The 27,489-nt window shown below is 51.9% G+C and overlaps 13 protein-coding genes across 13 annotated transcripts in view; 6 read left to right on the plus strand and 7 right to left on the minus strand.

Annotated features, from left to right (window-relative positions):
- Positions 1 to 27,489, minus strand: part of SEPMUDRAFT_126043 (uncharacterized protein) — an 85,018-nt gene that overhangs the window by 28,743 nt on the left and 28,786 nt on the right. Inside the window, exons 2-3 of the mRNA XM_016902030.1 lie at positions 25,008 to 25,018; positions 4,145 to 4,154 (exon numbers count right to left, since the gene is read on the minus strand). The gene's annotated coding sequence lies outside the window, so the exon portion shown is untranslated. The remainder of the gene's footprint in view (positions 1 to 4,144; positions 4,155 to 25,007; positions 25,019 to 27,489) is intronic.
- Positions 184 to 3,219, minus strand: SEPMUDRAFT_149510 (small oligopeptide transporter). Its single transcript, XM_016905598.1, has 3 exons — positions 2,637 to 3,219; positions 1,221 to 2,584; positions 184 to 1,148 (listed from the first exon to the last, which is right to left on the minus strand). The coding sequence occupies exons 1-3, from the start codon at positions 3,006 to 3,008 to the stop codon at positions 338 to 340; spliced, it is 2,547 nt and encodes an 848-aa protein (XP_016761122.1). The 5' UTR covers positions 3,009 to 3,219; the 3' UTR covers positions 184 to 337.
- SEPMUDRAFT_149511 (uncharacterized protein) lies at positions 6,178 to 8,290 on the minus strand. Its single transcript, XM_016905599.1, has one exon. The coding sequence runs from the start codon at positions 7,593 to 7,595 to the stop codon at positions 6,471 to 6,473; it is 1,125 nt and encodes a 374-aa protein (XP_016761123.1). The 5' UTR covers positions 7,596 to 8,290; the 3' UTR covers positions 6,178 to 6,470.
- SEPMUDRAFT_117541 (uncharacterized protein) lies at positions 7,954 to 9,060 on the minus strand (the record flags this gene model as incomplete). Its single annotated transcript, XM_016901348.1, has 1 exon — positions 7,954 to 9,060. One exon carries the CDS (start codon positions 9,058 to 9,060, stop codon positions 7,954 to 7,956), a length of 1,107 nt encoding a protein of 368 aa, XP_016761124.1.
- On the minus strand, positions 9,084 to 10,145 carry SEPMUDRAFT_66602 (uncharacterized protein). Its single transcript, XM_016909756.1, has 2 exons — positions 10,058 to 10,145; positions 9,084 to 10,006 (listed from the first exon to the last, which is right to left on the minus strand). The coding sequence occupies exon 2, from the start codon at positions 10,003 to 10,005 to the stop codon at positions 9,718 to 9,720; it is 288 nt and encodes a 95-aa protein (XP_016761125.1). The 5' UTR covers position 10,006; positions 10,058 to 10,145; the 3' UTR covers positions 9,084 to 9,717.
- On the plus strand, positions 10,548 to 12,778 carry SEPMUDRAFT_149513 (Hexokinase_2-domain-containing protein). The gene is made up of 2 exons (XM_016905600.1): positions 10,548 to 12,106; positions 12,163 to 12,778. Exons 1-2 carry the CDS (start codon positions 10,826 to 10,828, stop codon positions 12,406 to 12,408), a joined length of 1,527 nt encoding a protein of 508 aa, XP_016761126.1. The 5' UTR covers positions 10,548 to 10,825; the 3' UTR covers positions 12,409 to 12,778.
- SEPMUDRAFT_108430 (dimethyladenosine transferase) lies at positions 13,239 to 14,396 on the plus strand (the record flags this gene model as incomplete). Its single annotated transcript, XM_016900737.1, has 1 exon — positions 13,239 to 14,396. One exon carries the CDS (start codon positions 13,239 to 13,241, stop codon positions 14,394 to 14,396), a length of 1,158 nt encoding a protein of 385 aa, XP_016761127.1.
- SEPMUDRAFT_13113 (bola domain-containing protein) lies at positions 15,015 to 15,420 on the minus strand (the record flags this gene model as incomplete). Its single annotated transcript, XM_016902398.1, has 2 exons — positions 15,015 to 15,187; positions 15,294 to 15,420. Coding segments are annotated over 2 exons (300 nt in total), but the record flags the coding sequence as incomplete, so codon positions are not given.
- Positions 15,663 to 17,475, plus strand: SEPMUDRAFT_126054 (NGG1 interacting factor Nif3). Its single transcript, XM_016902032.1, has 4 exons — positions 15,663 to 15,940; positions 16,016 to 16,803; positions 16,885 to 17,330; positions 17,396 to 17,475. The coding sequence occupies exons 1-3, from the start codon at positions 15,709 to 15,711 to the stop codon at positions 17,029 to 17,031; spliced, it is 1,167 nt and encodes a 388-aa protein (XP_016761129.1). The 5' UTR covers positions 15,663 to 15,708; the 3' UTR covers positions 17,032 to 17,330; positions 17,396 to 17,475.
- On the plus strand, positions 17,918 to 21,026 carry SEPMUDRAFT_149515 (cora-domain-containing protein). Its single transcript, XM_016905601.1, has 2 exons — positions 17,918 to 20,381; positions 20,444 to 21,026. The coding sequence occupies exons 1-2, from the start codon at positions 17,965 to 17,967 to the stop codon at positions 20,718 to 20,720; spliced, it is 2,694 nt and encodes an 897-aa protein (XP_016761130.1). The 5' UTR covers positions 17,918 to 17,964; the 3' UTR covers positions 20,721 to 21,026.
- On the minus strand, positions 21,483 to 22,853 carry SEPMUDRAFT_156559 (uncharacterized protein; the record flags this gene model as incomplete). Its single annotated transcript, XM_016907682.1, has 1 exon — positions 21,483 to 22,853. Exon 1 carries the CDS (start codon positions 22,788 to 22,790, stop codon positions 21,483 to 21,485), a length of 1,308 nt encoding a protein of 435 aa, XP_016761131.1. The 5' UTR covers positions 22,791 to 22,853.
- On the plus strand, positions 23,251 to 27,370 carry SEPMUDRAFT_149516 (glycosyltransferase family 20 protein). Its single transcript, XM_016905602.1, has 3 exons — positions 23,251 to 23,669; positions 23,907 to 26,279; positions 26,343 to 27,370. The coding sequence occupies exon 2, from the start codon at positions 23,927 to 23,929 to the stop codon at positions 25,544 to 25,546; it is 1,620 nt and encodes a 539-aa protein (XP_016761132.1). The 5' UTR covers positions 23,251 to 23,669; positions 23,907 to 23,926; the 3' UTR covers positions 25,547 to 26,279; positions 26,343 to 27,370.
- Positions 26,117 to 27,181, plus strand: SEPMUDRAFT_45108 (galactose oxidase; the record flags this gene model as incomplete). Its single annotated transcript, XM_016908951.1, has 2 exons — positions 26,117 to 26,279; positions 26,343 to 27,181. 2 exons carry the CDS (start codon positions 26,117 to 26,119, stop codon positions 27,179 to 27,181), a joined length of 1,002 nt encoding a protein of 333 aa, XP_016761133.1.

Consider the following 27,489-nt stretch of genomic DNA (forward strand, 5'->3'; position numbering starts at 1 on the left):
CCACGTCTCTGGGACCTTCCCGTACCTCCTAGGACCTATAATTGAGGGATATGTCCCTTCTCAAATCCCAACAACGGGCAGTAAGGTAAGATATACTAAGTAGATTAATCTTCCATCAAAGTCCTCAATCTGGGCGAGAAATTACGGGTATGCAAGGATACAGAAACATGCACACAGAAACAGGTTGGAACGCATAACTTGAGATCATAACAATTCGGATAAAATTTCATTACGGGGGATTCATCCGATCAGCCAAGATATAATTTGAGCCGATGCTACGAGCCATCTTATACATCTAGGCAATCGGGGGCTGCACCCCGCCAGAACCGTGTTTGTCCTACCATTTCCATGATCCAGGAGCTGGCCCAAAGGTCTCGTCCCCAGAGACGGTTTTCCGCACGGCCGTGCCCATCATGTCCACGGTATTCTCAATCACAGATGTACCCCACCACTCGGACATGGTGCCACCAGGAAGCTGCACGCAGAAAAAGAGGACGATGGCGCAAATGGCCAGACCGACATCCAGGGCAGCAGACGTGATGTAATTGTAATGCATCCACCAGCCTCGAGCCTTGTCGCGGATGTATTTGTTGAAAACCCAGCCTACCGCGCAGTAGGAGAGGATGTTCATGGCACTGTATGGCGGAATGTATGCCATGGCGCCGAAGATCAGTGGGACATTGATCTTTCTCACGAGACCCGATTTGGGAATGATGAATCGAGCGATGCCGAAGAAGACAATTGGCAAGAAGAAGCCAATGAGCCAAAACCATTGCAAGTCCTTGTAGATGGCATCTCCGGAGAACAAGTGCTTCGGCCCAATGGCACCCCAGATGACCGAGGCGTTGTAGAACGTCTTGATGTACGAGCAGGTGAAGTTGCCGGAAGCTGCCGAAGTGCAAATGCCTTTGATGGCGCCAAGTGCCCATTGCACCGTTCCGAGTTGACAGAAACACGACCAGATGGTTGCAATGGACTGCGCGGCGAACAGCGAGCGTTGTGGAACGTGCATGTAGTGGCCGAGCTTCAAGTCCTGACAGAAGTACAGTGCTTGAGTCATGATAATGTAGCCAAACGTCTTGAACATCATCATGGCGATGGGGTGGCCGGGTTGAAGATAACCGATGATGAACTCGGTAAATACGTTCCTGAAAAGTAAAGCACACCAGTCAGCGACATTCTGAGACTCGTAGTTGGTCATGTTGCAGCGAATTACTTACAGTCCAAGTTGGATGTTAGTCATGCCCTGGATCATTCCAATCGGTACGGTCCAGACAAAGGCGATGACGAGGGCAAGAACGAGCGACGATGCCTTCATACCGGTAGGATAGGCACAAGCTGAAGCGAATGCAAATGCGATCATGATAGCCAGGAGTGTCATATACCACCACGTGGGCACCAAGCGATATTTGCGGTTCAGCTTCATGTGTATGTCATCCATCTCGCCTGCAGAGGCCTTCCACCTGCGCCAGATATCCTTGCCATGGTAGAGGTAGGTGTGACTAATCAGCGCGGAGATGGTCGCGAAGCTCACACCGTAGGTCACTGCAAAGGATGTGGACAAGAAGAGTGGCGAGTAGGCCTCGTATGCTGCGGGATCCACAACATGCTCGGGCGTGAGGATACGCGAGGTGTTGTAGGTTGCGCCAGTATTGTCAGTGATACCGTTCTGGCTGATTGGCAGATAGTCTGCATACCAGGCACCGGTGTAGTGCAACGCCGGAACGACGATCCAGAGGAGGAAAACCAGTCCGACAGCAGTATTACCCATCGCGTGCCAAGGCGCGACGAGAGGACTTCCGTAGAACGAGTTAATCTGCGCCCAATCCAGAGTGAAGCCTGTGAAGGGAAAGCCAAGGGAGATTCCGGTCGATTGGCCAAAGAGCTGGTTGATGACAACATTGTTAGGCTTGACCCAGGTGACCCAAGCAAAGTAGCTGAGAGCGGGAAAGATGAAGTCCGGGAACCACGACCAGAGGAACATTCCAATCATAACGTACAGGAACAACCTGTAGCGATTGATGGACCAGCCATTGGTCTGTGACGGGTCGGGAGGAGAGCGATCGTGTAAGGCGTACATGAACCCCACGTTCACCAGAGCGGCCGGCCAAATCATGGATGACGGTTCCACAAGCCATTTCCTCACAACTCCAGCCAGACCGAAACCCAAGCACTGTGTGGACAGCGCAAAGAGTAGGTTGAAGCCCCACTTGAAGCTTGTGATGTGGTAGAACTTTTGAAGTGACACCACAGTGTCGATGAAGTAGCCGGTACCACCTCCGAAAGCGGCGTTGGCCATCACAACGATGAGAACGTGCTCCTTGACGTTGAACGGTCCAGGATTCAAATTGCCCTTCAAGCCGAGGAACGAGAACTCGCGGTTTGGCATCACTTTGGCCCAGCCCACGCCAATGGGGTAGGCGATCAGTTGGACCACGTATGGGCCGATACTGATGATAGGATATCGCAAGATGAACAGCGCATTGCAGCCAGATACCACAGTGGTCAATACGAGGCCTATCGTCCAGGCACGAATGGTGCTGGTGGGCATCTCCTCGTCATAGTTGCGAACAACAGCACGGACCTAATGACACCCGGTTAGTATGAACGTGTGCATACTCTAGCAGTTTACTCACCTCGGGATATGGCGAGTCATTGAGGAGCTCGTCAACGAGGACGGCTTCGCCATCCACATTATGTGTTTGGGTGACATCTTTGATGGCATCAAAGGCGGAGTCTGGGAGATTGGGGTCGAAATTGTGCTCCTCGCGGAACTTGTTCAGTCGCAAGTTGGCCTCGACTTCGGAGAGATTTCTGGACGTGTCGGAGTGGTCATGCTTGGGCTCTTTAGCAAACTCCTGTGCGATCTTGGAGGCATCCGCGTCGCCACGATCTGTCCATTCTGTGGCGCTGGTGTTGGCAACCTTGCCCTCCACGACCTGTGCATCCGTAGTATTCGTTCTTTTAAACCCGAGGCGTTTCAACGGGTTCGTGAGACTGCTTGCCATGGTGTACGAGGGACGCCAGTGCGCAAGAGGTTCACGCAAGACGAAGCGTCTAAAGTGAAGTGGTAAAGTGAGAAACACGGAAAGCTCCCCTAAGTACTAGGTAGGTAGGTAAGTACCTAGGTAGACAATGCCAGGGGCCTCGCGATGCTCAGTGAGCCTATCTCCCCGGGACAAGCAGAGGATGGTCATGGACAATGGAGTGTAGTACTACTGGACGGCCCAAGCTACCGTTTAGGTGCAAGTGAAGATATGCGTGCCGTTGGACAACTGGGACCAGGCCGTATCAGTGGTCGATTGCACGAGGTAGACGCCGACAGTGTGGGTGCCATGTTTAAATCCCACGCTAATTACGATGTCGCGTGCGGCGTAGACTTCTAGATGCAGCGAATAGCAGCGATACGCTGCTTGACTTTGACGGGGTAGAGAGAGAGGGGGCGTCGCATGGCAGCAGTTGCCAGTTGTGAACTTGTGAACTTGTGATAGCGGATGCGGTACGCCGGGTACGGTCGCGCAAGGGTGGAGCTGGCTTTCTGGCCAAGCCAAATCAATAATAAGCACAGCAGATAAGCTCTTTGATTGCCAACACGCTGTATCACACATCCTAGGAGGTATATACGCCACTTGAACGTACCCGGCAACACACAGCCGATGTTCCTCGGCTCGAAACTTGATATCCTCCAATGACCAGGCAATAACTCCTTCAGGCCAGCCGAAAGCCGAAGCCAACGACGACGACCTTCCATCTCTGTGCATCTCTGTGTCGCTGTCATCTGACTGGGTCGCCAGATGACCTGCTGAGTGTGGTATCTTCTGCGCTCATCTAATGCGACCGTAGCGTGCTACACTGCTACAGTGTCTCAATGCCATATTTTACGGTGTTGCGCCTCGGCGCGGTCCGTCCATCTGGAGTCGTCGATTTGCTCATTTGCTGCGAGCCCTGGAGTGTCCCAGGATGTTGTTCGGAAGGGTTTCATGCTCCCAGGAGTTGAATACGCTGCACACTGCAATTGTTGTAGTAATACTAACGATAATGATGGCAGATTCCAGGGGCGCATTATCAGAGCCCTTGCCAATCCAAGTGGCGTCTACCAGTATTCTTGTCATCTTTCTACTCTCTCGTCTTTCTCGATCGCTGCTGTACTGTACGTACTGATCCAGGGGCCACTAACGAGAGGCGGACGCAGTAGCTTCGGAAGCACAAGCGAGTGCTACAGTAAGGTAGTATAATACTGTCCCTTGGCAGCTTTCTCTTGTTCTTCCTACAGTACACTTCTGGTGCCTCTAGAGCAAGGATTTGGCGGAGTACGGCGATATCCCAGCCCTCGACACACACTGTAGCACAGTCTGTATCAACCACTCGTTCCTCGTCTCTCCATCCCTGTGACACCTCGAGAGGCTGTGAGCAACCGTAGAAGTCCGGGATAGCTTCTCTGCGATGGATAATGCCAAAAAGTTTGCTATTCTTGTCGCCAAGCATTGCGACCATGTCAAGGATTCGGGTAATGCTTGACACAGATGCTTGGCCAGAAGGTCGATATCCTGTTTATGCTCCTCCCAACGACTGTTCACATTTTTGAACCTACAACAACCCAAGTTGAAAGGATCTTGGAGCTGCTTGATGATAAGAGTTATGAAATCGAATAGGAGGTAGAGCCGACTCATCTGGTAAACCTTCTGATCTCAACCCAAGTCCCCCCTATTCCTCCTAGCCCTAACCATCCTAACCACCCAACCCTGGTCAGGATGTAAGATACAGGTATCCCAATGTACAAATTATGAACACGTCATTCGCACACGTCAAACGGTCAAATGTGTGAATCCAAATGGTGTTTTTTTACAGTCTTTTCACAGTACTTCGTTCTTTTACGGGCTATGTTTCCGAAAAGTGACCGGTCATGATTATTCTCGTATTATATATACTGACTTGATGTTGGAGTTGGTACCCGTGGCTGAGTACATGTACAATAATCTACAGTAGTAGCACCTGAGCATAAGCATACGAACAAACGGTCGCGGCAATAGTGTAAGATCACAAGACTTGGCATTTATCACCTTCCAGAACTTCCGGTCCGAGCCGTGCGAGCGTCGAACATGCATCCAGTACAAACCACAAAACATCGGGTGAATCTCTCTACCTTGATAAAAACCTGCCCAAAAACTGACCTCAAATGCAATACCGTAGTTCGATTTTCCTAACAGGAAGATGCACCACACCCCCCTCGCTCGACAAGACATTCCCCGTTGCGGTGTGATGACAACACGACTCGAGAGATTATGCAGGATCCATAATCGCTAGGTAGGTATGTAGGAGGTAGGTATGAACATCCTAGCCCAGTAAGGTAGACTGAGAGGGCTGAAGCTCAACACGATAGCAATCCTAGGTCTAGTATGTAAGGTAGGTGAGGTAGCTGGGTATTCAGCCTGATTTTCATCACGTCGTTGCATTTTTTTTTTTTTTTTAATTTTAATTTTAACCTATTCGATTTCGATTTCGATATTTATCCGTCAAAACAGAATTTGCGCAACAAAATCTACCTACGCAGACAAGACGGGAAAAGTAGAAAGTTGTGTTTTGGGGATGATCTGATACACGGGCTTGTAATACTAATATATATATATATATACCTTATCTACCAGGTACCTACCTGAGGTACCAAACAGACTAGAAGAGGAGAGTTTCAGATACGATCCTTTCTGCGAGCGATAGAGTCTTGGAAAGATTGATCTGTTGTAGATTCTTTCTATAAGGTAGGTAGGCGTACTACAACAAACCTAGCTGCTTCAGGAATCATACCTACCGTACCTAATCTTGATAAAAGCACACTACGTCTCTGCATACCTGGGACCTTCTCCTACCTACAGAAGAGAGGTTCAATATATACCTACCTGACCTTGGATTTATCTATCATATCAATCGCTATCCTCAGCGGTATAGATATTCTATACTGCACCATACCGAGAAGTCTTGCTTATATTTAGTTACTTCATCGTAGGTGGGCAACGTGTTAGTCCATACGAGGAACTTGTGCTAAGGACAAGCGGAAGTCATGATGCACCTGCGACGGGAAGAAGACTTCTGGACGCATGGAAGAGGTAATGAAGTAAAAGGAGGGGAAGAATATTAACTGCATGAGACTGGGAAAAAAAGAAAAGACTGGTGAAAGTCATCTTGGAGAAGGTATCTAGGGCATTTCAGGAAAAAGTTTTTAACCATCCACGCGTTATGCATCAGTCCCCGTAGGAAAGCATGAGATACCTTTGCTCCATCAAAAGGACAAAGTGTGGTATTCCTGTCGTCGCCAGCCAGCTTGTTCAACAGACTCTCTGAGAACCCGACAGGAACCTTTATTCATTCACAAGCACCAGCGTGATACCCTTGTTCTTGCCTCCTTGACACAGGCTTCCACGCCCACATCGTAGGTATGCAGTGCACCTTGCTCATATGCCTAGGCTTACAGCTCATCAAATCTGCCAGTACGCATTGGGGGATTCCACCACAATCTTAGCCAAGGCACGAATGTTGCTGAGCTTCTGCAGGTCGTCATCATCACGCTCGCAGATCTTCTCTACGGCGACTCTGTGCACCTGTTGAGCAGCCAACGAGCGTGTGGGAATACCATCACCGCTGTCGAACCCATTGAAATCTTGCTCCAACATCGCGGCTACCTCACGCATACCGGTCACCATCTCAGCCGGGCTGCTGACCAGTTGCAGTAAGTGATCCGCCAAGGAATTCATCATTTCGTGGAGCTCGATGTTTGGCATGATGTTCGCGATATCGGCACGCTTCTCCAAAATGACAGCCAGATTTTGCATATCGGCGGCTTGCTGTGCATCAGTCACGGTGACGGAGTAATCCTGAAACTTGACTTGCAGAGCAAAGATCACATCTTGAGCAGCTGGAGAAGGCGTTCCGGGGTCTTGGTGAATCCCGATAAAATCGGAAACGTACTTGAGTGTTGCGGCTACCTGGCGCATACCGATTGTAGCCTCATCAATGTCCGCCACCTTCTCCGAAAACATGTCCTCGACGTCTGTGGCTAGTGCCATGAGCCAGCGGGCGTTGACCTCGACCGATAATTCGGGATCGCGGATAACAGGCTCAGCAGGCTCTGCCATTTCCATGGCAGCAGGGGCGACGCGGTCTCGTGGAGTGTTCGAGGCGGTTGGCTGGTAGGCCCGAGAATATGGCAACCGACCCTCACCCTGTGTCATCTCTCGCGCAATGGTCTCGCGATCTCTGGCACACGCGGGCCCCTCCATCCGCTCAGTCGCAAGCATCTCGTCCGCGGTGGCAGCGGTGGCGGCGTAGGAGGAGGAGGTAGCGTTGGGGACCGCGACACGGGCAGCGCCTGTTGGAGCACGGTAGGAGGGGAAGGTGGTGAAGGAGGGAGTGGGTGGAGGGACGGTGCTGGCGGGCGATTTCGATCGCTTCTCTCCAACAACCACCGTTGGAATAGAGAGGGAGTAGGCGGGAGTGGGCGGAGGGACGGTGTGCGCTGTTGCTGGTGCCGGGGGCGACGAGCGCGACCGGAGCGATCGAGGCGATGGGCGCGGCGCCCTTCGGTAGTAGTAGTAGTCCGACATTCTCGGACGATGCAGTGTTGAATGTTTCCGTGACGATGTGGGACAGAGTGGAAGATCATGGAAACCAGACCGGCTGCGTAGCGGACGTTGCCTTGGCGATCCGCGTCACACCAGTGCTCAGGCCAAATTGAACCGTCTTCACTTGCATGCGTTCGAGATAGCTCGCCACAGTTCGATTACTTCGGCAACGAGTGTGCTGTCCAGATGCACACAAATGATTATGTCCTTCCGAGCCAGGCCCTCTAAGCCTCCAGGAGCATCTCCAGTGTGTCCAATTCTCTCAGGAAGGGCCACTCGCGCATCGAATGGCACAGTCAATCAACACGGAAGCAGTTCCGGGTCCGCCCCAGCTCAGGCCTCACAGCCTCTTCTCAAGCGTCTCCGCGTCCTGTGATATCTTATCCGCCAGATCTCGTAGCTCAGCGACCAGGTCGACGTTGGAGTCGGAGTCGATGTGGTCCGCAAGGAGCTGGCGAATGCGGACTTGCATCTGAGCTGCAAAGCTGGGAGTGGCTCCCGCTGATGCAGGACTGACTGAAGCTTGTGCGGTTGCGATCTTGCAGGAGTGAGCAGCTGCCATCTCTGGCATGTCACTCATCGTAGCCATCTGTGATGTACTCTGAACTCCGCTTCCTGTCGCTGCTGGTACATCGACGTATACATCTAGGACATCTCGCTCGGCTGCTCGTCGCGACATAATTCTCTCGGCAACCTCCCGCACCTTTACTCTGTCGGCGGCGGCTTGGTCTGGTATGTTCGCCACTTTGGGCGCTGCTAGGGAAGACGGAGCCTTGACTGCAGACTTGCTCGCCCTCTCTTCGATACCGGGCGCTGGAAGGGATGAAGACTCTGGAGGTGCAGGCGCCGTTCCTGCCGATGCTACTCCTGCTAGAGTCGTGGCGGAGGAGGGAACAAACGGCAAGGAGGCTGGATCAAGCCGAGAAGACGAGAGGGACGTAGCCTCGCATGATGGGAGGGTCGCCGAGAATGTGAAAGACCTGGGCGGTACTTCAGAGTTTGGCTTGGATATCGGACACAAGGCCTTTGTTTTGAATCTTGCTGACGCTTTTCGTAACGCCACTGCCTTGTCTCGCATGATCTCCACGTCAGACCTGCTGTCAAGCATCATGTCGTCCTGTACCACAACATTGCCGCGCTCGGGAATGCAGAGAGCCGCCGTCGGTGCACCCAGTGCAGAAGTCAATGACGGATTAGCAGAGCGCTGAGACGACACTGCGATACTTGAGCGGACTGATGGCTGGCCGAAACCAGTCGCGATGGGAGAAAGCGCGAAAGCAGAACGTCGTGGTCGACGTGCAGGTGAACGAGGTTGAAGAGGACCATAATGTGAAGACATCGTCTCGTTTGCCTGCGACGGTTCCGATTGCCATCCCAGCTTGGTGCTGGCCTCAGCGGAGCCCTGGGTGCACTGCGTTTTGTTACGCGAATAGAAGGAGAGATCCATTCTTGCCACGGTATGGTGTGGTTGGTAGAGTTTCTGCAGCGAGGATATTTGTTCATGCGAGGAAGTTTGTTATACGAGGAAGTTTGCTCGTGCGAGGAAGTTCGTTCGTGCGAGCAAGTTCGTTCGTGCGAGCAAGTTCGTTCGTGCGAGCAAGTTCGTTCGTGCGAGCAAGTTCGTTCGTGCGAGCAAGTTCGTTCGTGTGAGGAGTTTGTTGTCATGGTTGAACAATGAACAACACAGAGCCAAGAGATCAGTTCGTTGCCGTTGCAGTTGCCGCGCTTCCGCGCTTTGGCATATTCCACGCCACCTCTGACTGGAACCCATCTGGACACCTACTATTGTATCAGTCTCACTCTCCAGTCTATGCGCCTTCGAGGGAAGATCCGCGCGACGGCGAAGCTCAGTCTGCTGGTGCCTTATACTAGCTGTCGTTATTACTAAGAGCGCTTCGAGCTGTGCACGAGATTGATAAGCAGAAGCCAGAGAATCACAATGTGGATGAAATTCGAGTCAATCAGCAGGACGGTGAAGGAAGAGCACTCTTGGCTCCATCAGCTCAGATATCTACATTCATCCTCGCTTCTCTCTGGTGCCATTGTTCTATCGTCCTACGAACGGTCAGCTCATTGCCTTCCGCTTATCCTCCGTAACACTCACTCAGTTTCCTTTCTTGGAAAGATCCTCGGCCTCCTTCTTGTGCTTTGCCAACTCGGCCTCTGCGTCTGCAATCTTCTTCTTCAGCGTCGCAAGCTTCTGCGCCTCTTGCTGCTTGATGTAGTGTGCTTCGTTGGCCTCCTCACGCTTGGTGAAAGCATCTCCCGAAGCAGAGCCCCCAGAGCGGGTACCTCCGGTGTCGCCGCCTGCCAGCCTACGTGCTGCAATGGAGAAGCTGCGGGAAGAGACGGCCGTCTTTGGGAGCGCACGGGTGATGCGTAGGGCGGACATGCTGAGTGGGATTAGCTGGAGAGCGGCTGTCAGAGGCTTCGAAGATGCCTACCTTGCTATGAGTGTGATGGCGGTGGCAGACTGATTGGTATGCTTGATGGACGCGTACAGTAGGTCAGTAGCTTTGAGTTGGTCTGCACGGCGAAGCTCGCACAGGGCAAGCTCTCCCAGTAGTGTCCGTCAGATGACAGACGCCAAGATCAGCGTCATATCCTCCGATGTCACTTTTCCCCGAAGCTCAAGTCCGCCGAAGACAACCTGAACAATTTACATCGAACACTCTGTCTTTCTCTGTGACCAACGATCACTCTCCTTCACCACTGAAGCTGTAAGTTCCCCCTATCTCCTATTCTCTTCACTCTCGCAAGATCTTGCCCCCTTTACCACCCGGCAATCGGCGACGCCAGCTGGGCAGGCTGGCGCGGCCGGTGGGGCATCTAGAGAAACATTGCGGCGCGGCCTGATTGCAATGCGCTGGAGGTCCGAAGCACGCTTCTACCATACCTACTGCATCCTTCTATCGTACCTCCTCCAGTTTGATGGTCGAGGAAGTCAATACCTGCACATCTGCCTTCCCCTTCCCCTTGCCCTTCCAGTGCGGGTGCTCCGAGTCGCACCTGCTTCAGCCGCCGCCTGCACAACCTCAACACGTTCTGACTCAGCTTTCTGGCAGCTTCCACTCTCCAGCTTCCTTTCACCGTACACACAGCTCTCGTGCACCATTGAGAGCTCCGACACCACCTACTCATCCATAGCTGAATCAATCCGCCTGCGAGCACAATTACGCCCCATCACTCGTTGAGAGACATTCACCGTCAAGATGGTGGGATTGGGACCGAGACGGCAGCCGAGCCGTCGTGGCTCGATGGCGGATATCCCCAAGGACATCCTTGGCGAGATCAAGAGACTTGAGGAGATGTTCACTGTGGACACCTCCAAGCTCAAGGCTATCACTGAGCACTTCCAAAAGGAGCTGGCCAAGGGTCTTTCCAAGGAAGGTGGCAGCATTCCCATGAACCCGACTTGGGTCATGGGCTTCCCAACTGGCCACGAGACTGGCACCTTCCTGGCTCTCGACATGGGCGGCACCAACCTGCGTGTCTGCGAGATCAACCTCCCGGAAGAGAAGGGAGAATTCGACATCATCCAGTCCAAGTACCGCATGCCAGAGGAGCTCAAGACGGGCAACGCTGAAGAGTTGTGGGGCTACATCGCCGACTGCCTGCAGCAGTTCATCGAGTACCACCACGAAGGTGAGAAGCTGGATAGGCTCCCGCTTGGCTTTACCTTCTCTTATCCAGCTACCCAAGAGTACATCGACCACGGTGTTCTGCAGCGCTGGACCAAAGGCTTCGACATCGATGGTGTCGAGGGCAAGGACGTCGTCCCTCCATTTGAGAAGGCTCTTGAGGAGCGTGGTGTGCCCATTAAGCTGACTGCCCTCATCAATGACACCACGGGAACCTTGATAGCTAGTGCCTACACTGATACCGAGATGCGCATTGGATGTATCTTCGGCACTGGCTGCAACGCGGCCTACATGGAGCACGCCGGCGAGATTCCAAAGCTCGACCACATGAAGCTCGATCCCAAGCAAGAGATTGCCATCAATTGCGAGTGGGGCGCGTTCGACAACGAGCACAAGATCCTCCCCCGAACCCAGTACGACATTATTATTGATAAGGACTCACCGCGTCCGGGACAGCAGGCCTTTGAGAAGATGATTGCCGGTCTGTACCTCGGCGAGCTCTTCCGCCTCGTGCTGGTCGATTTGCACGAGAAGCCAGGCATCCATCTGTTTGAGGGTCAGGACATCTCTTCGCTCAAGAAGCCTTACTCGCTCGATGCGTCCTTCCTCTCGGACATCGAGAACGATCCGTTCGAGAATTTGCAGGAGACGTACGACATGTTCTACGACAAGATGAAGATCAACTGCCAGAAGCCAGAGCTCGAATTGATTAGGCGTCTTGCCGAGCTGATTGGAACGCGATCTGCCAGACTTAGTGCGTGTGGTGTCGCTGCGATCAGCAAGAAGAAGGGTTACAAGACGTGCCACGTTGGTGCTGACGGATCGGTATTTAACAAGTACCCTCACTTCAAGGTACTGTCTTCTTCCGCATCCCTCAAAATGAAGTCTTACTGACATGACCTCGACAGGCTCGTGGAGCACAAGCTCTGAAAGAGATACTTGACTGGGAGACTGGTCGCGACGGCAAGCCGCTTGGCAAAGGCCACGATCCGATCGAGATCATGCCGGCTGAGGATGGATCTGGTGTCGGAGCTGCCCTGATCGCGGCCTTGACACTCAAGCGTGTCCAGGAAGGCAACCACGCCGGCATCCGTGACGCGAAGAGCATGCTCGCCGGTACTGCCGCCGCCAAGCCCAACTCCAAGGACGTCTAGGAGACGCTGAAGAAGAAGGTGGCGCAGCGTAAGAACTCCAAGGAGTTCGACGAAGATCCAGTGCACAAGTTCATGCACGCTGGCAAGACTGACACTTGGGTCCGCATCCCAAGTGACTCGAACATTGCTGGCAAGGGCAAGGGCAAGGCTGCAAACTAAGTCGGATCTGAATGAACGATGCGGAACGATGACCAAGGCGATGCGAGCAGAAGGTGTGACTGGGTCACGGTCCTGATAGTCGCGTCGCTAGACACGAGAACAACGACATGGCCCTGAGACTCTCGTCGCGAGACACGAGAGCATACGATTAGCTTCCTATACAAAATTGAGAAGGGTGTCGCTTAGTGGGCGGCACTTCATTTCATTTGACTCTCCTTTACATTTCGGCCATACCACATCTCTGAATTCATTCGTGCGCCTGTGTGTACAGTGAGTGAACGCCTTCAACATATCCGTCGTGCTTAGGATTTCTTAGTTAGTCGGGTGGAAAGACAGCTGAAGTTGGAACGTGACATGCTTCGATGGAACAGGCCACAATGGCTTCACCGGTCACCCATGAGATCTGCTATAAATCACATGATTTTTCTTCTGCAACGAGCAAGGGATGCACCGTGTCATTGAGCCTTTCTGTCAGCTTTTTGCAGAAGTGTGATTGATGTACAGATGTGAGGACAGTTTGACAGTGAGGTCGCCAAATAGAGTTTCGCTCGGCATCAATTTATCCGATTCCTTATCGATCTCAAAATTAATTTGTCCCAACTTCAAGACCTTGCTGTCCACTACCTGTCTGCACCTGCATCAATCGGCCTCCTCCCTTTCACTCCGCTACAATGCCCAAATCTGCGCGTAAAGGAAGCACCAATGGCATATCCAAATCCGACCCCTACGCTGGCGCCACCGCGCGCAAAGCGAAGTCCACCGCCACGGCCAACAGCATCTTCAAATTCAACACAGACCTCGGTCAACACATTCTCAAGAACCCCGGTGTAGCGCAAGCCATCGTCGACAAAGCCGATGTCAAACAGTCCGACATCGTCTTGGAGATTGGTCCCGGAACAGGCAATCTCACGACTCGCATCCTGGAAAAGGCGAAACGGGTGATTGCCGTCGAGATGGATCCAAGAATGGCGGCGGAGTTGACAAAAAGATTTCAGGGCACACCTGCAGCGAAAAAGTTGGAAATCGTGTTAGGAGATGTCATCAAGATGGAGAAATTACCATATTTTGATATCTGTATCTCGAATACGCCATACCAGATTTCGAGTCCGTTGACTTTTAAATTATTGGCGACGAGTCCGAGTCCGCGGAGTTGCGTACTCATGTTTCAGAGAGAATTTGCGATGAGATTGTTTGCGAAGCCCGGTGATAAGCTGTACAGCAGGTTGAGTGTGAATTGTCAGATGTGGGCAAAGGTGGATCATGTTATGAAGGTGGGGAGGAATAACTTCAATCCTCCTCCGCAGGTGGAATCGAATGTGGTGAGGATTTCACCGAAGAATCCTCGTCCGCAGATCAGCTATGAGGAGTGGGATGGGTTGTTGAGGGTGTGTTTTGTGAGGAAGAACAAGGTGTTGAGGAGTGAATTCTTGGGAACGACGAGTGTAATGGATATGCTAACTTCGAATTATCGAACGTATTGCTCGCAGAATGGGATCGAGCTGGATGATGGGCCTGTAGAGGGTGGTGGGGATGACATGGATGTAGATGGGGAAGTGGAAGAGGAGGAAGAGATGGACATTGCTATGGATATGGATGACGAAGATGACGTGCCAGACTTTTTCAAGGAAGAGATGGACAAGCGAGCGAAGAAGACTGCGGACAACCCGAATCGAAAGAAGAAGGGCAAAGTTGCTGAACTTGTGCGCAGCAAAGTGAAGAAGGTCCTGGAGGAGAATGATCTCGCGGACAAGCGTTCGCGAATGTGTGACGAGGGCGACTTCCTGAAACTGCTGTATGGCTTCAACAAGGAGAACATCCACTTTGCGTGAGCTATGCAAAGAAAGGATTCTGGTGTTCTGGAGTCATTCGGTGGTCTCCGAGACTTGGAGGGAAGCACCGAAAAAGACTCTTATGATCAATCACCCTATGTGGCAGCGAAAGTAGTGAAGCGCTGCACAACCTGCGGCGCACAGCATGCCCGACTATGATTTCACGCCTGATTGAGCGCAGAGTATGGAAATGAGGTCCTTGCGGGAGATGAAAGGGCTGTCATGTTACCCATTGACTTGAGATAGCACCGGAATCGATGTGATGCTGCATGCGCAAGCTTTCTTTTCGGGGAAGAATTTACCTGACCACGACATTGAGCTGGGATAGAACCAGTCAAATCATGTGTAGGCTCGATCGACCTTTCATCATGTCCAACCTCCATGTCAACGTTGGTGGCTGACTGGCTGGCTGACTAGAGCATATTATGCCCGTCACTTCTTGGCCAAGCTCAGTGAACGACCAGACAAACAGATTGTAAACATCCTCTCTCTTTCGGTAGAATTTACGCGTCTCCATTACCCTCTTCACGCGTATCCAACCAGACTCTTCATAGATCTTGCGAAGGCGATGTTGATCTTCATCTTCCACAAGCACTCCCCTCTGACTCACCCTCCACCCTGCTCCTTCTTCTTCTCCCACTCCTCCGGCGTAAAACACTTGGGAGTCCAAGCATGTATCGCTGCGATTTCTGCTTTCAAAGTCGAATTCACCAACCGATGTCGGGCTAACGTCGTCTTCTTCGCAAACTGCGGCGACACAATGATCGCTTCGTACATTTGTCCACAGCCACCTAAGTGAAATTTGCCTTTGTGATCAGCCATCACGCCATTCTAACTAGTCCGCTCTGTTCGTATGTTCTTCTCTTGATTTTTTTCTTATCGACCAGCGCTACCTACCTGATAAATCCGCAATGTCGACGTATTGCGCTTCGAGTTTCTCTTCGAGTGTGGAGCGTAACGTGTCTGGTGTGACTCCAGAAGAGTGTTGGTTCTGCTCGGCTTCGAGATCGGTTCGCGCAGACATGATGAACTCGGGTTTTTCGCGTTGGCCGGTGGTGGTTGTGGAAGCACGACGTCTTTTATGCGTGTCGGGCATGATTCTCGTCGCTAGTGAATATCTTATAGAGGGGTGATGTAGTTGTCATATCTTATCAGATCAAGATCTGACGCAGTTCCAAAAAAGTCTAATTTGGGTGAGCTTTGGCGCGCGCGTGTGGAGTTTCCCTTTTGTTGTTTACTTCACTTCGTCTGCATTTTATTTCATTTCATTACACTGTGTGCATGTATGTTCGCGAGACGAGTATACTCCACTATGGCACACTCAACAGTGGCGTCGCCCTATAGCAGGGCGGTCGTCAATGCCATGCGTCGATTATATCCGGAAGCATTGGCAGACAAGAGCTTCGACAACACGGGCCTCTTACTGGAATCACCTTTTGATCCTCTCCGACGGAATATGAACTCGGTCTTGCTCACTGTCGATCTTACCAAAGCAGTCGCAGACGAAGCGATTGAGCGCCAAGATTCCGTCATCATCGCATATCGTGGGTTTTCCGTTCTCTCAATGTGGAAGAATGATGGAAGCGTGAGAGATCGATCTGACTAGAGCTGAAGCGTAGATCCCATCATCTTCAGAGGTCTCAAGAGCCTTACATTAGCCGATACTCAGCAACAGACCCTGCTGCGTCTCGCAGCAGAAGGCATCAGTGTCTACAGTCCTCACACAGCAGTCGACTGCGCTCGAGGTGGATTGGGAGATTGGCTCGCAGACATCGTCACTGGCACACCCACTAATGCTTCTGAACTGGATGACGATCTCTCCGAAGCTTCACCTGACAAATCTTCACCGAAGGAAACACCCGCCCAGACAGCGTCGGTCGACGCCGAAGACAAATCGTCTTCATTGGAGGTGAAGAGACCAACGTACATGCTCCAACATCACCCGTCTCAACTGGATCTGAACGACCGCGCCCTCAAGATGGGCGACTCTGGACATCAACGTTACCCCATTACCAAGACTTCTGTCTCCGGCCACGAGGGCGCTGGCATGGGTCGCATTATCCGTTTCTCCCAGCCTGTGCCCCTCCTTGAGATCATAGATCGCATTGGTCTTGGAATGGGCAGTCCCAAAGGCTTTCCCATTGCTGTCCCGCAAGGGAAACAGGCGAGCGACATGATGATTAGCAGTATTGCACTTTGCGCAGGATCTGGCGGAGGTCTGTTTTCTCAGGCAGAGAAGAATGGCGAGGATGTGGATCTCTACTTTACGGGAGAGTTGTCGCATCACGAGGCGTTAGCTGCAATTGAGAAGGGAAAATGTGTGGTGATGCTCTTTCACTCGAATACTGAGAGAGGCTTTTTGCACAGTGTATTGAAAGGGCAGCTGGAAAGAGCTGTCGGTGAGGAGGTAAGTTGTTCCCTTTCCCGTTTTCGTCTTCTTGCTTCCTTATTTTTCTGAAGCCTCACTGACTATGTGATGAATATGTAGTGGGAGAAGATCCGAAGTGAAGAACGAAGCCAGAAGAACTTGAGCGAAGACTATTTGGAAGTACTCAACGACAGCAGCAGCGAAATTCATGTGAGCGAAGTCGACCGGGATCCTTACGGCATCATGATCTCCAAGGACGAGCTGTGAGGTGGCCGAAAATTATAGAAGCGACACCCCCACCCTCAAGCCAGTGGCATGCCTTAGCAGCATGCTCGCGATTACCGAACGCTACTCTCTGCAGTCCATCCAGAACATTACTCGTACAAATACCAAAGGCGATAGTTTTGGACCACGTACCACATCTCCTCTCCACGCCGGCGAACTCGACAGACGGTCTTGCGACCATACGCGATCAGATGCATAGTCTCTCCTGCGTATACTGATAGACCTTGAAGAAGAACATGCTGATTCTTTCGATCACTCTGATATACTGCCCATGTCCGCCTGTAAGAAATAAAATGGTTTCTATATATCTTTTTTTGCTGTATTCGATCCTTACAGTCTCTGATAGGAAACGCCGAGGACCGTATACGTATGCAGCCCCCTCGCGTACAGGAGCAAGGAAAATGCTTTTTGCGATTGTCGTGTGCTCAGCTTCCCGATTTGGCTGATAGGCGTAATAACTCTACTCTAGGACTAGTGTACAACTCTTATACTCGATTCTATTGGATACATGGAATCAGGGGCCATCTCTGGTTCCACGTCAATAATCGCTTGCGAACAAGTTACATATCCTGATGAGAGCGGTATAACAGCTAATTCTTCTCATATCGACTGTTTGTGACTTCGAGGTTGCTGTCGAGTTTCTACGTTACTATGTCCGTACATGTCGCTCGTCGGAAATCCTGAAATACACGTATTCACCAGCAATAACGGGCCAACGAACACGATTTGTCCAACGTCACAACTGCCCTGAAAGTTTCTGAGTGGGCCCGTAGGTTCGAGCTTGTCATGTCGATCCCAGAGCCGCATACCTACGTAGCTACATGTAGTTCTACTCGCTCCTCTTCTATATTGCGACAGCACTCACCATCACACACTCCTCCCACACCACCGCCAGCGACCTCCGCGGCAGGCGCAATGGCATCCAGACAGCCACGCGGCGGGCTTGCCTCCATCGCCGGACCTGCTTCAATGGCAAAACCTGCACCGGGCGAGGGCCAGTCCGACGATGCCACCGGCTCCGCCAATGCCATGGGTGCGCCACCGAATAAGAAAAAGAAGCATCGCGCTGGTCGGAAGCATAGGAAACCCCGGCGACAGAGCTTTATTGCTCCCTCCGAGGCTGCGACCGAGGACACGACTGATATGCAAGATCGACCGAGTTTGCTGGAGGCATCGCACCATGCGTCGCAGAGGGACAGCTTCTACCGCGTGCAGAACTCGACGAGGCGTGGGAGCCATACTAGTCTGGAGAGCGAGGCGCTCCTGGACCACCGCGAACACGCCCCGCTGAGTCGCAGGAGGGATACTATGCGACAAGGCTTTGCTCGAGCGGCCTTGCCCTTTGCACGCCATCAGCATCGCCCATCTGATGCCTCTGCGAAGGCAGGAGGAGGAGGAGGATCAGGCAGGTCGCGTCCCGCGCACACGGAAGAGTCTGTCATCAGTGAAGACGAGGAAGATGAGCATCGTGGCACCGAAAGGTCTCCTCTGCTCGGCAATAAAGCCCGCACGAAGCCGCATGTTTCACGTGCGAACAGTGGTTTACAAGGCGGCACGCACAGCAGCAATGGGAATACTACAAGAACACGACATGAGTCTTCACCCTCGAAGACATCATCTCCCAGAGGAGCACCGCTGGAGATTCTTACTGCGACTCGCAATCCCCAACCAGATGGTGACCACGATGTCAATAACCCTCCATCGGTGCCTGGCTCTCCAACCCTGGGTATAACCGAAGACTTGTACATTTACGGACTCGGATCGAGCTTGTCAGAGCGTGGCAGAGATGCTGTGATCCATATCAGCGAGGACGAAGCAGATCGTGAACTTGATAACAGATCCCCTGAAAGTATGCGACGTCGACCTACCCTGGCCCAGCTAGCTGAACGTGACGTCTGCTTTCCTGGGGACGACGATGCTACAGAGCATGGCGAGGAATCTCCACATGCATCCCAGCGAGAGGCATCGGTCAAGCCAAGACGCAGACGAGGCCGCAAGTTCCCGGACTTGGAGGTGCTGGAGGAGTGGAGCCGCGAGGAGAAAGAAGCACGAACTCAGCAGGAAGTGCAGCGTGCAAAGAAGATATCTGAGCCCGTCATGATTGGTGGTCGTTTGCGTCCTGCGAAGACTGCCTGGCATGCGGAGGCAGAAAATTCGCCATTCAGGTTCACGTACTTCAACGAGATGCTCGATGGCACCATACATGCTCGAACTATCAGTGATTTACAAGACGACATGACTTTTCATGAGCTATTCATTCCGGATCCCATAGAACTAAGTGATGATAGCGACGACGAGGACGAACACGACGAAGGCGCCATAGAGCGTCCCACCCTCCACAAGCTTCGCCGTGCTTCAAGTGTCGGCAGGTCAAAGCATGCTGATGCTGTCAGCCAGAACGGCGATCCTCCACGACCAGCCTCGATTGCACGGGGCTCAATTGTGGAGAGTATGGCTAACAGCAAGTCTGCTGCTGAATCAGCTCCTGTATCTGGTGGTGATTCTGGCAACGTGACCCCGAAAGGTCAGCGGAAGCGCTATGGGCCCCGGCCAACTTTCTGGCTGGATGTTCTCTCGCCTACAGAGAACGAGATGAAGGTCTTGTCGAAGGCTTTCGGAATTCATCAGTTGACGTCTGAGGATATACTCATGAACGAGCAGCGTGAAAAGGTCGAACTGTTCCCATCCTACTACTTCGTCAATTATCGGACTTTCGAACAAGACAAGGACAGCGAAAACTACATGGAGCCCATCAATATGTATGTCATTGTCTTCCGAGATGGTGTCATCACCTTCCACCACTCCATGAGCCCACATCCAGCCAATGTTCGACGACGGATTCGCCAGCTGAGTGATTACATGAGCCCTACCGCCGACTGGATCAGTTACGCAATCATTGACGACGTCACTGACGTATATGCACCACTGGTCACGGAGATTGAGCAAGAAGTCGACGACATTGACGAAGAAATTCTGCTCATGCACCAGGAATCCGATCCTAATGCCATTGAGCAGGCCAAGTTCGAGCAGAAGCAGAAAGAAGGCAAGGCGAAAGGCGAAAAGAGGCGAGAAAGTAATGCTAGTGCAACCACAATCGACGCCGGGAAGAAGAAGAACAGTGGCGGCGACATGCTGAGACGTGTCGGCGGCTGCCGCAAGAAAGTCATGAGTTTGTATCGTCTGCTCGGCAACAAAGCAGATGTTATCAAGGGGTTCGCAAAGCGCTGCAATGAACACTGGGAAGTTGCACCACGCTCAGAGATTGGTCTTTATCTCGGAGATATCCAGGATCATATCGTGACCATGACTGGGAATTTGTCGCACTATGAGAGGTATGTCCAATTTGCTCGCCTGCTCAGGGTAACATAATGTCCGCTGACATGATTCTTTACAGCCTCCTCTCCCGAGCTCACGGTAACTACGTCGCTCAAATCAACATCCGCATGAACGAACGTGCCGAGACGAATGCAGACGTCCTGGGCAAGCTTACTGTCCTAGGAACAATTGTGCTTCCCATGAACATCATCACGGGAATGTGGGGCATGAACGTCTGGGTCCCCGGACAAGAGTATGAGGGCGATCTTAGTTGGTTCTTTGCCATCACCGCCGGTCTGGCCGCTTTCGGATTCATATGCTACTTCATTGCGAAGAAGGTTTATGGTATTGTATAACCATATTCCAAATTCGTCATGGAATTTTGGAAAGTATTGTTATCAATACCTCGTAGGGCATTCTGTATAAAACAAGATGGGATGGGGCGGCAGCTGGGGGGCAGGGAGAGAGACGTTTCAGTCCTGACCATGAGGACAAAGTATAGAGTACATGTAGAACACAAGTGAGGCGAATGTGGGTGAAACAGTACGAAGGATCGATTGTTACAAACAGCAAACACGACTAAGGAATGGAACGGAATGGGATCAAGATGAAATTGTCAAGAGTAGGTGGTATACATGTTACTTTTTTTAAATGAAATGATCAACTATCTTGAGTACGGTAAAGAAGTGTTCTTTTTTCTGCTACTAGGTAAGGTACTGCTGCTTTCCAAAGGCCAACAAGAGCGAACAACACTAGGCTAAGGTACCTAAGAGGTAGGCATAATAAATTCATGAGTTATTACCTACATTTGTACCTTAGGTATATAGCTTACCTAGGTAGGTACCTACTTATGCTCTTATGGCCATCAACTCGCTACCTAGGTATCTAGATGTATTATGTGTGTAAAGTATATATAGATATATACCTAAGTAGCTGAGGTGGGTAGGTAGGTAAATGCCTTTACTTTTTCTTTCCCTTGTTATATCCAGTTCAGTTCTTTTTCTTTCCTTTGGCTGCAAGATACAGAAGTTTCCAACTGTACATTTAGCTATATGTACCTTTCCAAAAAAAAAATTACAAAAAATAACAGCATCTAGATAAGGTACATGTAGGTACTCTCAATCAGACCCATCATCTCCAGAATCTCCAAAATCGACCAAGCCTTTCGGCTTTCTCTTGGCAGGTTTTAATTCCTCCTCGCTCAGTTGCTCGCCCTTTCCACTTCGGTCTTGGTCATCTTCTTCATCGTCATCATCACTGCGAGCGTCCTTGTCCTGACCCCATTTTCTCGCATATTCTTGTGCAGCCTCGAGTTCGGCAGCGAGTTCTCGTCTCTCTTTGATATCTTTTGCTTTTTCATTGCTGTACCGTCCCGTCATGCCTGCGTCTTCGAGCATTTTTTTCAGATGCTTGATTTTGGGCTTGGAGGTGTCGTAGTCTGCGAGTTCGCGATGCCAGAGCTTGCGAATGCCGCATTTGACAAGCCAGCCTTGTAGGCGTTTGATCTCCTCTTCGTCGGGGGAAAGGGCTTTGGTGGTGGACTTTGCTTTGATGGCTTTTGTAGTCTTGGTTTTGGCTTTGTGTTGTGCTGCTGCTTTGCTTGCGCGCTTCCTCTTGGGCGGCTCATCGATCAGTACTGACATGTCACTTTCAATGTCCTCGGGCTGGGGTGCTTTGCCATTGGTGTCTGCTTTGTCTGTCGAAGGTGCATCGGAGAGTTCGCTCTCCTCCTCCTTGATATCATGCGCCTCTGACTTGACATCTTCCTCGCTCTTTCTAGGCGCTGGGGGGAGCTCTCTTTCCTCAAGGTCTGAAGCTTCGCTCTCTTCCACGACCTTCTCCTCTGCTTTCTTTCCACCTCTGCGCTTCACGGGTGCCTTTCTCTTGGGCTTCGCGTCTGATTCGTCATCGCTTGCAGCTTTGGCCTTCTTTTGTGTCGTTCTGCGCTTCGCAGGCGCTTTCTTTACCGGCTTTGCGTCAGAGAAATCGTCATCGTCGCTGGGCGTTGCTTGCGCTTCGGGCTCGTCGTCGTCGTCATCGAGATCCGGTTCCGAGAGCTCGTCCTCGGACTCGCTCTTGCGCAATCTCTTTCGCGGCTGCTGTTTCTTCGCTGGCGCCGTGTCAGACTTGCGCTTGGTTCCAGCTCTGGCTGCAGGTTTTGCTGTTGCTGAAAGCTCAGCTTCCCCTGCGAGAGGCCCGCCGTCGACCGTAATCTGGATCACTTCTTTACTTTTCGCCTTCCACATGGGGTCCTGTTTGAAAAAGCCAGCATCGAGTCCCAGCTCATGCTCAGCAGCTGCACGCGCTTTGTTGACAGTGAAATTCCCATGATTCAGTCCCGCTGCGGTGACGCGCCTCAAGCAGTCCTCGATACGTTGGTCGATCACCGGCGTGACTGGAGGGGGTGCATCGGAGGCTGATGACATGGTTCCGGCGTGCGCTGTCGTCAGGAAGGACGTGTACAGGACGTGTACAGGACGTGATCTTGGAGACGCGATGTTGACGTGCACTCCGGAGGGTCAGGGTAGGCTACAGTAGATCGTTCTAGCGTGAAAGTCAAATGGGCCGCGGGGACTCACTCCCGCTCACCTCACATCGCCTTGAATCTTGATGAAATCCCTTGGGGCATTTACATGTATTAACCTTGACCGGGCTGTATCGTGTGCATATTGTACGGGTTTGACGCACTTGATCATCCTCTGTGCCATGCCCCAATACGGAATCCCGTTATGCTCTCCCAGTACATGTAGATTTACAACCATACAGCGCCTGCGTGACAGAGAGTGACGTGACTGGCGGGATCAATCCCTGTCAGACTGGTGAAGAAACAGGGCCGTCGAATCTTCAAGAAGCGCACGAGATTCGAACTTGAGTGGACGGGAACAAGTGAACAACTCCCTTTCTGCCCTCTTGTGTGAATTCCGTGGAAAGTTGGCGAGAACCGCAGATTACTACCACCAACAACCGCTCCTTCCGAACTTTCTAACACCCACCCACACACCACACACCACCACCTCCACCACCGCTTTCTCACCAGCGAGAGCTTCTGAAACCGCCGCATACCAACACAATATTGGCCGGTCAGCGACATCCTCCCAGCGAACGCAGCCGGCTGTGATATCGGCAGGCCGACTCCCGACGCCTCTGTCTCAGACGTGTCGTCAAAAGCCGCTTTTTCGTTGTCTGTAGGACGAATACAGCAACTACGCCTCGATTCCTGCTTCACCAACGCTTGCGCTACCAACGCCTTCCGGCATCAGCCGCAGACAGATAACAGCCTTGGGACGACACAATCGGGTTCTCTTGTAAGTCTCCTTCCATATCCTCCTCCCTCACGAACACACCTTCTGTACCAGAGACGAACGTCGAGCGAGGTATCATACCGCCCAAAATGGATGCCTCAGACAGCCGGCTTGATCTTCAGAAGCTGGCCTTGGCAAACTTTGCTGCTGCCAATCATCATTCACCGAAGCCTACCCAACCCATCATCACATCCAGTCCTCATGTTGCCCACTTTCTCCAGCTGACGTCGACTCCTCCAGGAACATCCGATTTTGCCAAGATGCCTAGCTTCGAGGAAACTCCAGCGCCGAAAGGCAGGCTCCTGCTCATCTCCAACCGTCTGCCAATCACCATCAAGCGCTCCGATGAAGGTCACTACGACTTCACCATGTCGTCCGGTGGTCTGGTGGCCGGTCTGTCGGGTCTATCAAAGACTACCGAGTTCCAGTGGTATGGCTGGCCCGGTCTGCAAGTGCCCGAGAACGAGCTCGGACTCCTAAAGCAACGCCTCCGAGACGAGCACAGCGCTGTGCCCATTTTCATGGACGATGAGCTATCGGATCGCCATTACAACGGCTTCTCCAACAGTATCCTCTGGCCGCTGTTTCACTATCACCCGGGCGAGATTACGTTTGACGAGTCTGCATGGGATGGATATGTCGAGGCCAACCGCATATTTGCAAAGGAGATTGCAAAAGACGTCCAAGACAATGACTTGGTCTGGGTGCACGATTACCATCTCATGCTTCTCCCTGCCATGCTCCGTGAAGAAATCAACAAGGCAGGAGCCAATAAGAAGAAGAACGTCAAGTTCGGTTTCTTCCTCCACACCCCATTTCCGTCCTCGGAGATCTACCGGATTCTGCCTGTCCGAAACGAGATCCTGCAAGGTGTACTGCACTGCGATTTGATTGGATTCCACACATACGATTACGCTCGGCACTTCTTATCAGCATGCGCTCGCATACTGGGCCTTGCTACAACACCAAACGGCGTCGAATTTCAAGGCAAGCTTATCACTGTCGGTGCTTTCCCTATTGGCATCGACCCAGAGAAATTTGTGCTCGGACTGCAGAAAGAAAACGTCATCCGGAGGATCGAGACACTGAAGAAGAAGTTTGATGGTGTCAAGATCATTGTCGGAGTCGATCGCCTCGACTACATCAAGGGAGTTCCTCAGAAGCTGCACGCCCTTGAGGTCTTCCTGACCGAACACCCAGAGTGGATCGGCAAAGTAGTGCTCGTACAAGTGGCCGTCCCGTCACGGCAGGATGTTGAGGAGTACCAGAACCTTCGCGCTGTGGTCAACGAACTGGTCGGCCGCATTAATGGCAAGTTTGGCACGATAGAGTTCATGCCCATCCACTTCATGCACAAGTCGGTCAGTTTTGATGAACTCACCGCTCTCTACTCCATCAGCGACGTATGCCTGGTCAGCTCCACTCGCGACGGCATGAATCTGGTATCCTACGAGTACATTGCCTGCCAACAGGAGCGACACGGCTCGTTGATTCTGTCAGAGTTTACTGGAGCTGCACAGAGCCTCAACGGAGCCCTAGTCGTGAACCCCTGGAATACTGAGGACCTCGCAGACTCCATACATGACGCTGTCACCATGGGCGAGGAGCAGCGTACCATGAACTACCAGAAATTGGCAAAATATGTCAACAAGTACACGTCCGCCTGGTGGGGCGAGAGCTTTGTGTCAGAGCTGACCCGAATCTCTGAGCAAGCTGAGAAGAAGCTCAAGGTCCGCCAGTCGAATGTACTCGATCCCGCTGGGACAGCTATAGACGACAGCTTCCCCGAGGACAAGAAAGAAGGCACTAGTCAACCTGCGGTTGCAGACACCACTGGCGAAAGCCAGAAGGTGGAAGCGAGCGATCAGGAGACTAAGTAAGGATGTTCTTTCCAGTGCTGGCTCGGGATCACGATACGAGATATGACAAAATGACCACTAACCTTGATTGTGAATAGGGAAGAATATGATGATGAGGAAGGACTTGTGATTCAGTTCAGAGGCAGGGCCGACTCGATTCTGTTACGAGGGGTGTAAGGTGAAGCATGGGCCCGAACACTGCATACGATAGAGAGCTATGGGGAAATTCAAACATCAGCATGGAGCTACTGATTCTTGGCAGAATGCGTATAGAATGAGGATATAGTCTCCCACGGCATGAGTCTCGTGGGAGTAGCTCAAAGAAACAACGAGGAACGAGTGTACCATGTTCCATCTTACAGAAGTTGTACCTCTAGAGTGTGGGCACTAGAATCAAACATTCAAACCAGGATAAGTACTGTATCGTACGACCCCTCTGATTGACGTGACGTAATATCATGTGCAGTGTGCACCTTGATGGTAGCCTACTCTATTGAGATATTTACAAACACATATCGAGGTGAAGTGGATTTCATCAGCATACAACAAGAACACAAACTACACGCCACGTCGCCACATACATTGCGCAAAATGGCACCGATACCAGCTACCTGGTCGAAGTTGGCCGCAACAGGCCCACTGCAACGCTCATCTCACAACGTCAACGCCATCGGCAACACCATATATGTGTTCGGCGGTGAGCTCAGACCCCGAGAGCCTCGCGACAACAACATTCACAAGATCAGTTTAGATGGTAAGTCGCAAAGAAAAGAAGAGTCACATTCTATGCTTCACGCTTATACTGAGCAATGTTTAGGCACGACATCCGTCCAGTCTCTCCAAGCCCCGCACATGGCTCCTTCTCCACGTGTAGGTTCAGCGAGCGCAACAATCGGCGATAAGATCTATTTCTTCTCTGGCCGAGGAGGTCCCGAAATGGCGCCTGTAGATGAGAAAGGCGCTGTGTGGTCGCTCGACACGCGCTCGAACGAGTGGACGTTACTCTCACCTTCATCTCCTTTGTTCCCCGATGCGAGAAGCTACCACACCATTGCATCAGATGGAGCCGACACCATCTACGTCCACGCTGGCTGTCCTGAGAAGGGCCGGCTGGCGGATCTCTGGGCGTTCAGTGTCTCCAAGAAGGAATGGAAGCAGCTGAGTTCTGCTCCAGATCCGCCTCGAGGCGGGACGTCGATTGCTTGGGCAGATGGAAAGCTGTATCGCATGAATGGGTTCGATGGACAGAAGGAGGTGGGAGGGGATCTTGATGTGTATGATCCGGCCAATGACAGCTGGAGTACGGTATCTTTCCAGGCGAATGGCAAGGACGGTCCCGGTGCACGAAGTGTTGCGGCGCTTGTGCCTGTCAAGGTCCACGGAGGCACGAGTCTGGTGACATTGTTTGGCGAGAGCGATCCCAGCTCTTTGGGTCATCAAGGAGCGGGTAAGATGCTATCGGACATTTGGGCTTATTCGCTGGAGAACAAGACTTGGTCGGAGATCAGTATCCAGTCGAATGAGGCCAGGCCAGACGCGAGAGGTTGGTTCGATGCCGATGTAGTGGCTCTGGATGAAGGAGAGGGTGTTGCTATCTCGGGTGGACTGGGAGAGACCAATGAGCGACTCAACGATCTCTGGTTGCTCAGCTTTTGAAGTGCTCTCGAGGCAGACTGTCGTCACGGCCATGCCAGGCTCTGCCTCAGTGCCTGTGCTCAAGAAATGTAGCAATCTCATTCGAAGATAACAGACATGTACCGCTTGTATATACTGTATGTTCCTGTACATGTAGTGGTATCTGACTCAGCTCCGACGTCGGCAACGACATCATGATCACCATTACTACCCCACCACAGCTACGACTTTACCAATCTTTCTGTGCTTGTACATAGATCACTGCTGGCCGAAGACATACAATATCCAATCTCAACAAGTCCCCCGCCAGGAACAAGAAGAAGAAGAAG

Source organism: Sphaerulina musiva, assembly GCF_000320565.1.
Source record: "Sphaerulina musiva SO2202 unplaced genomic scaffold SEPMUscaffold_5, whole genome shotgun sequence".
NCBI classification, from domain to species: domain Eukaryota; kingdom Fungi; phylum Ascomycota; class Dothideomycetes; order Mycosphaerellales; family Mycosphaerellaceae; genus Sphaerulina; species Sphaerulina musiva.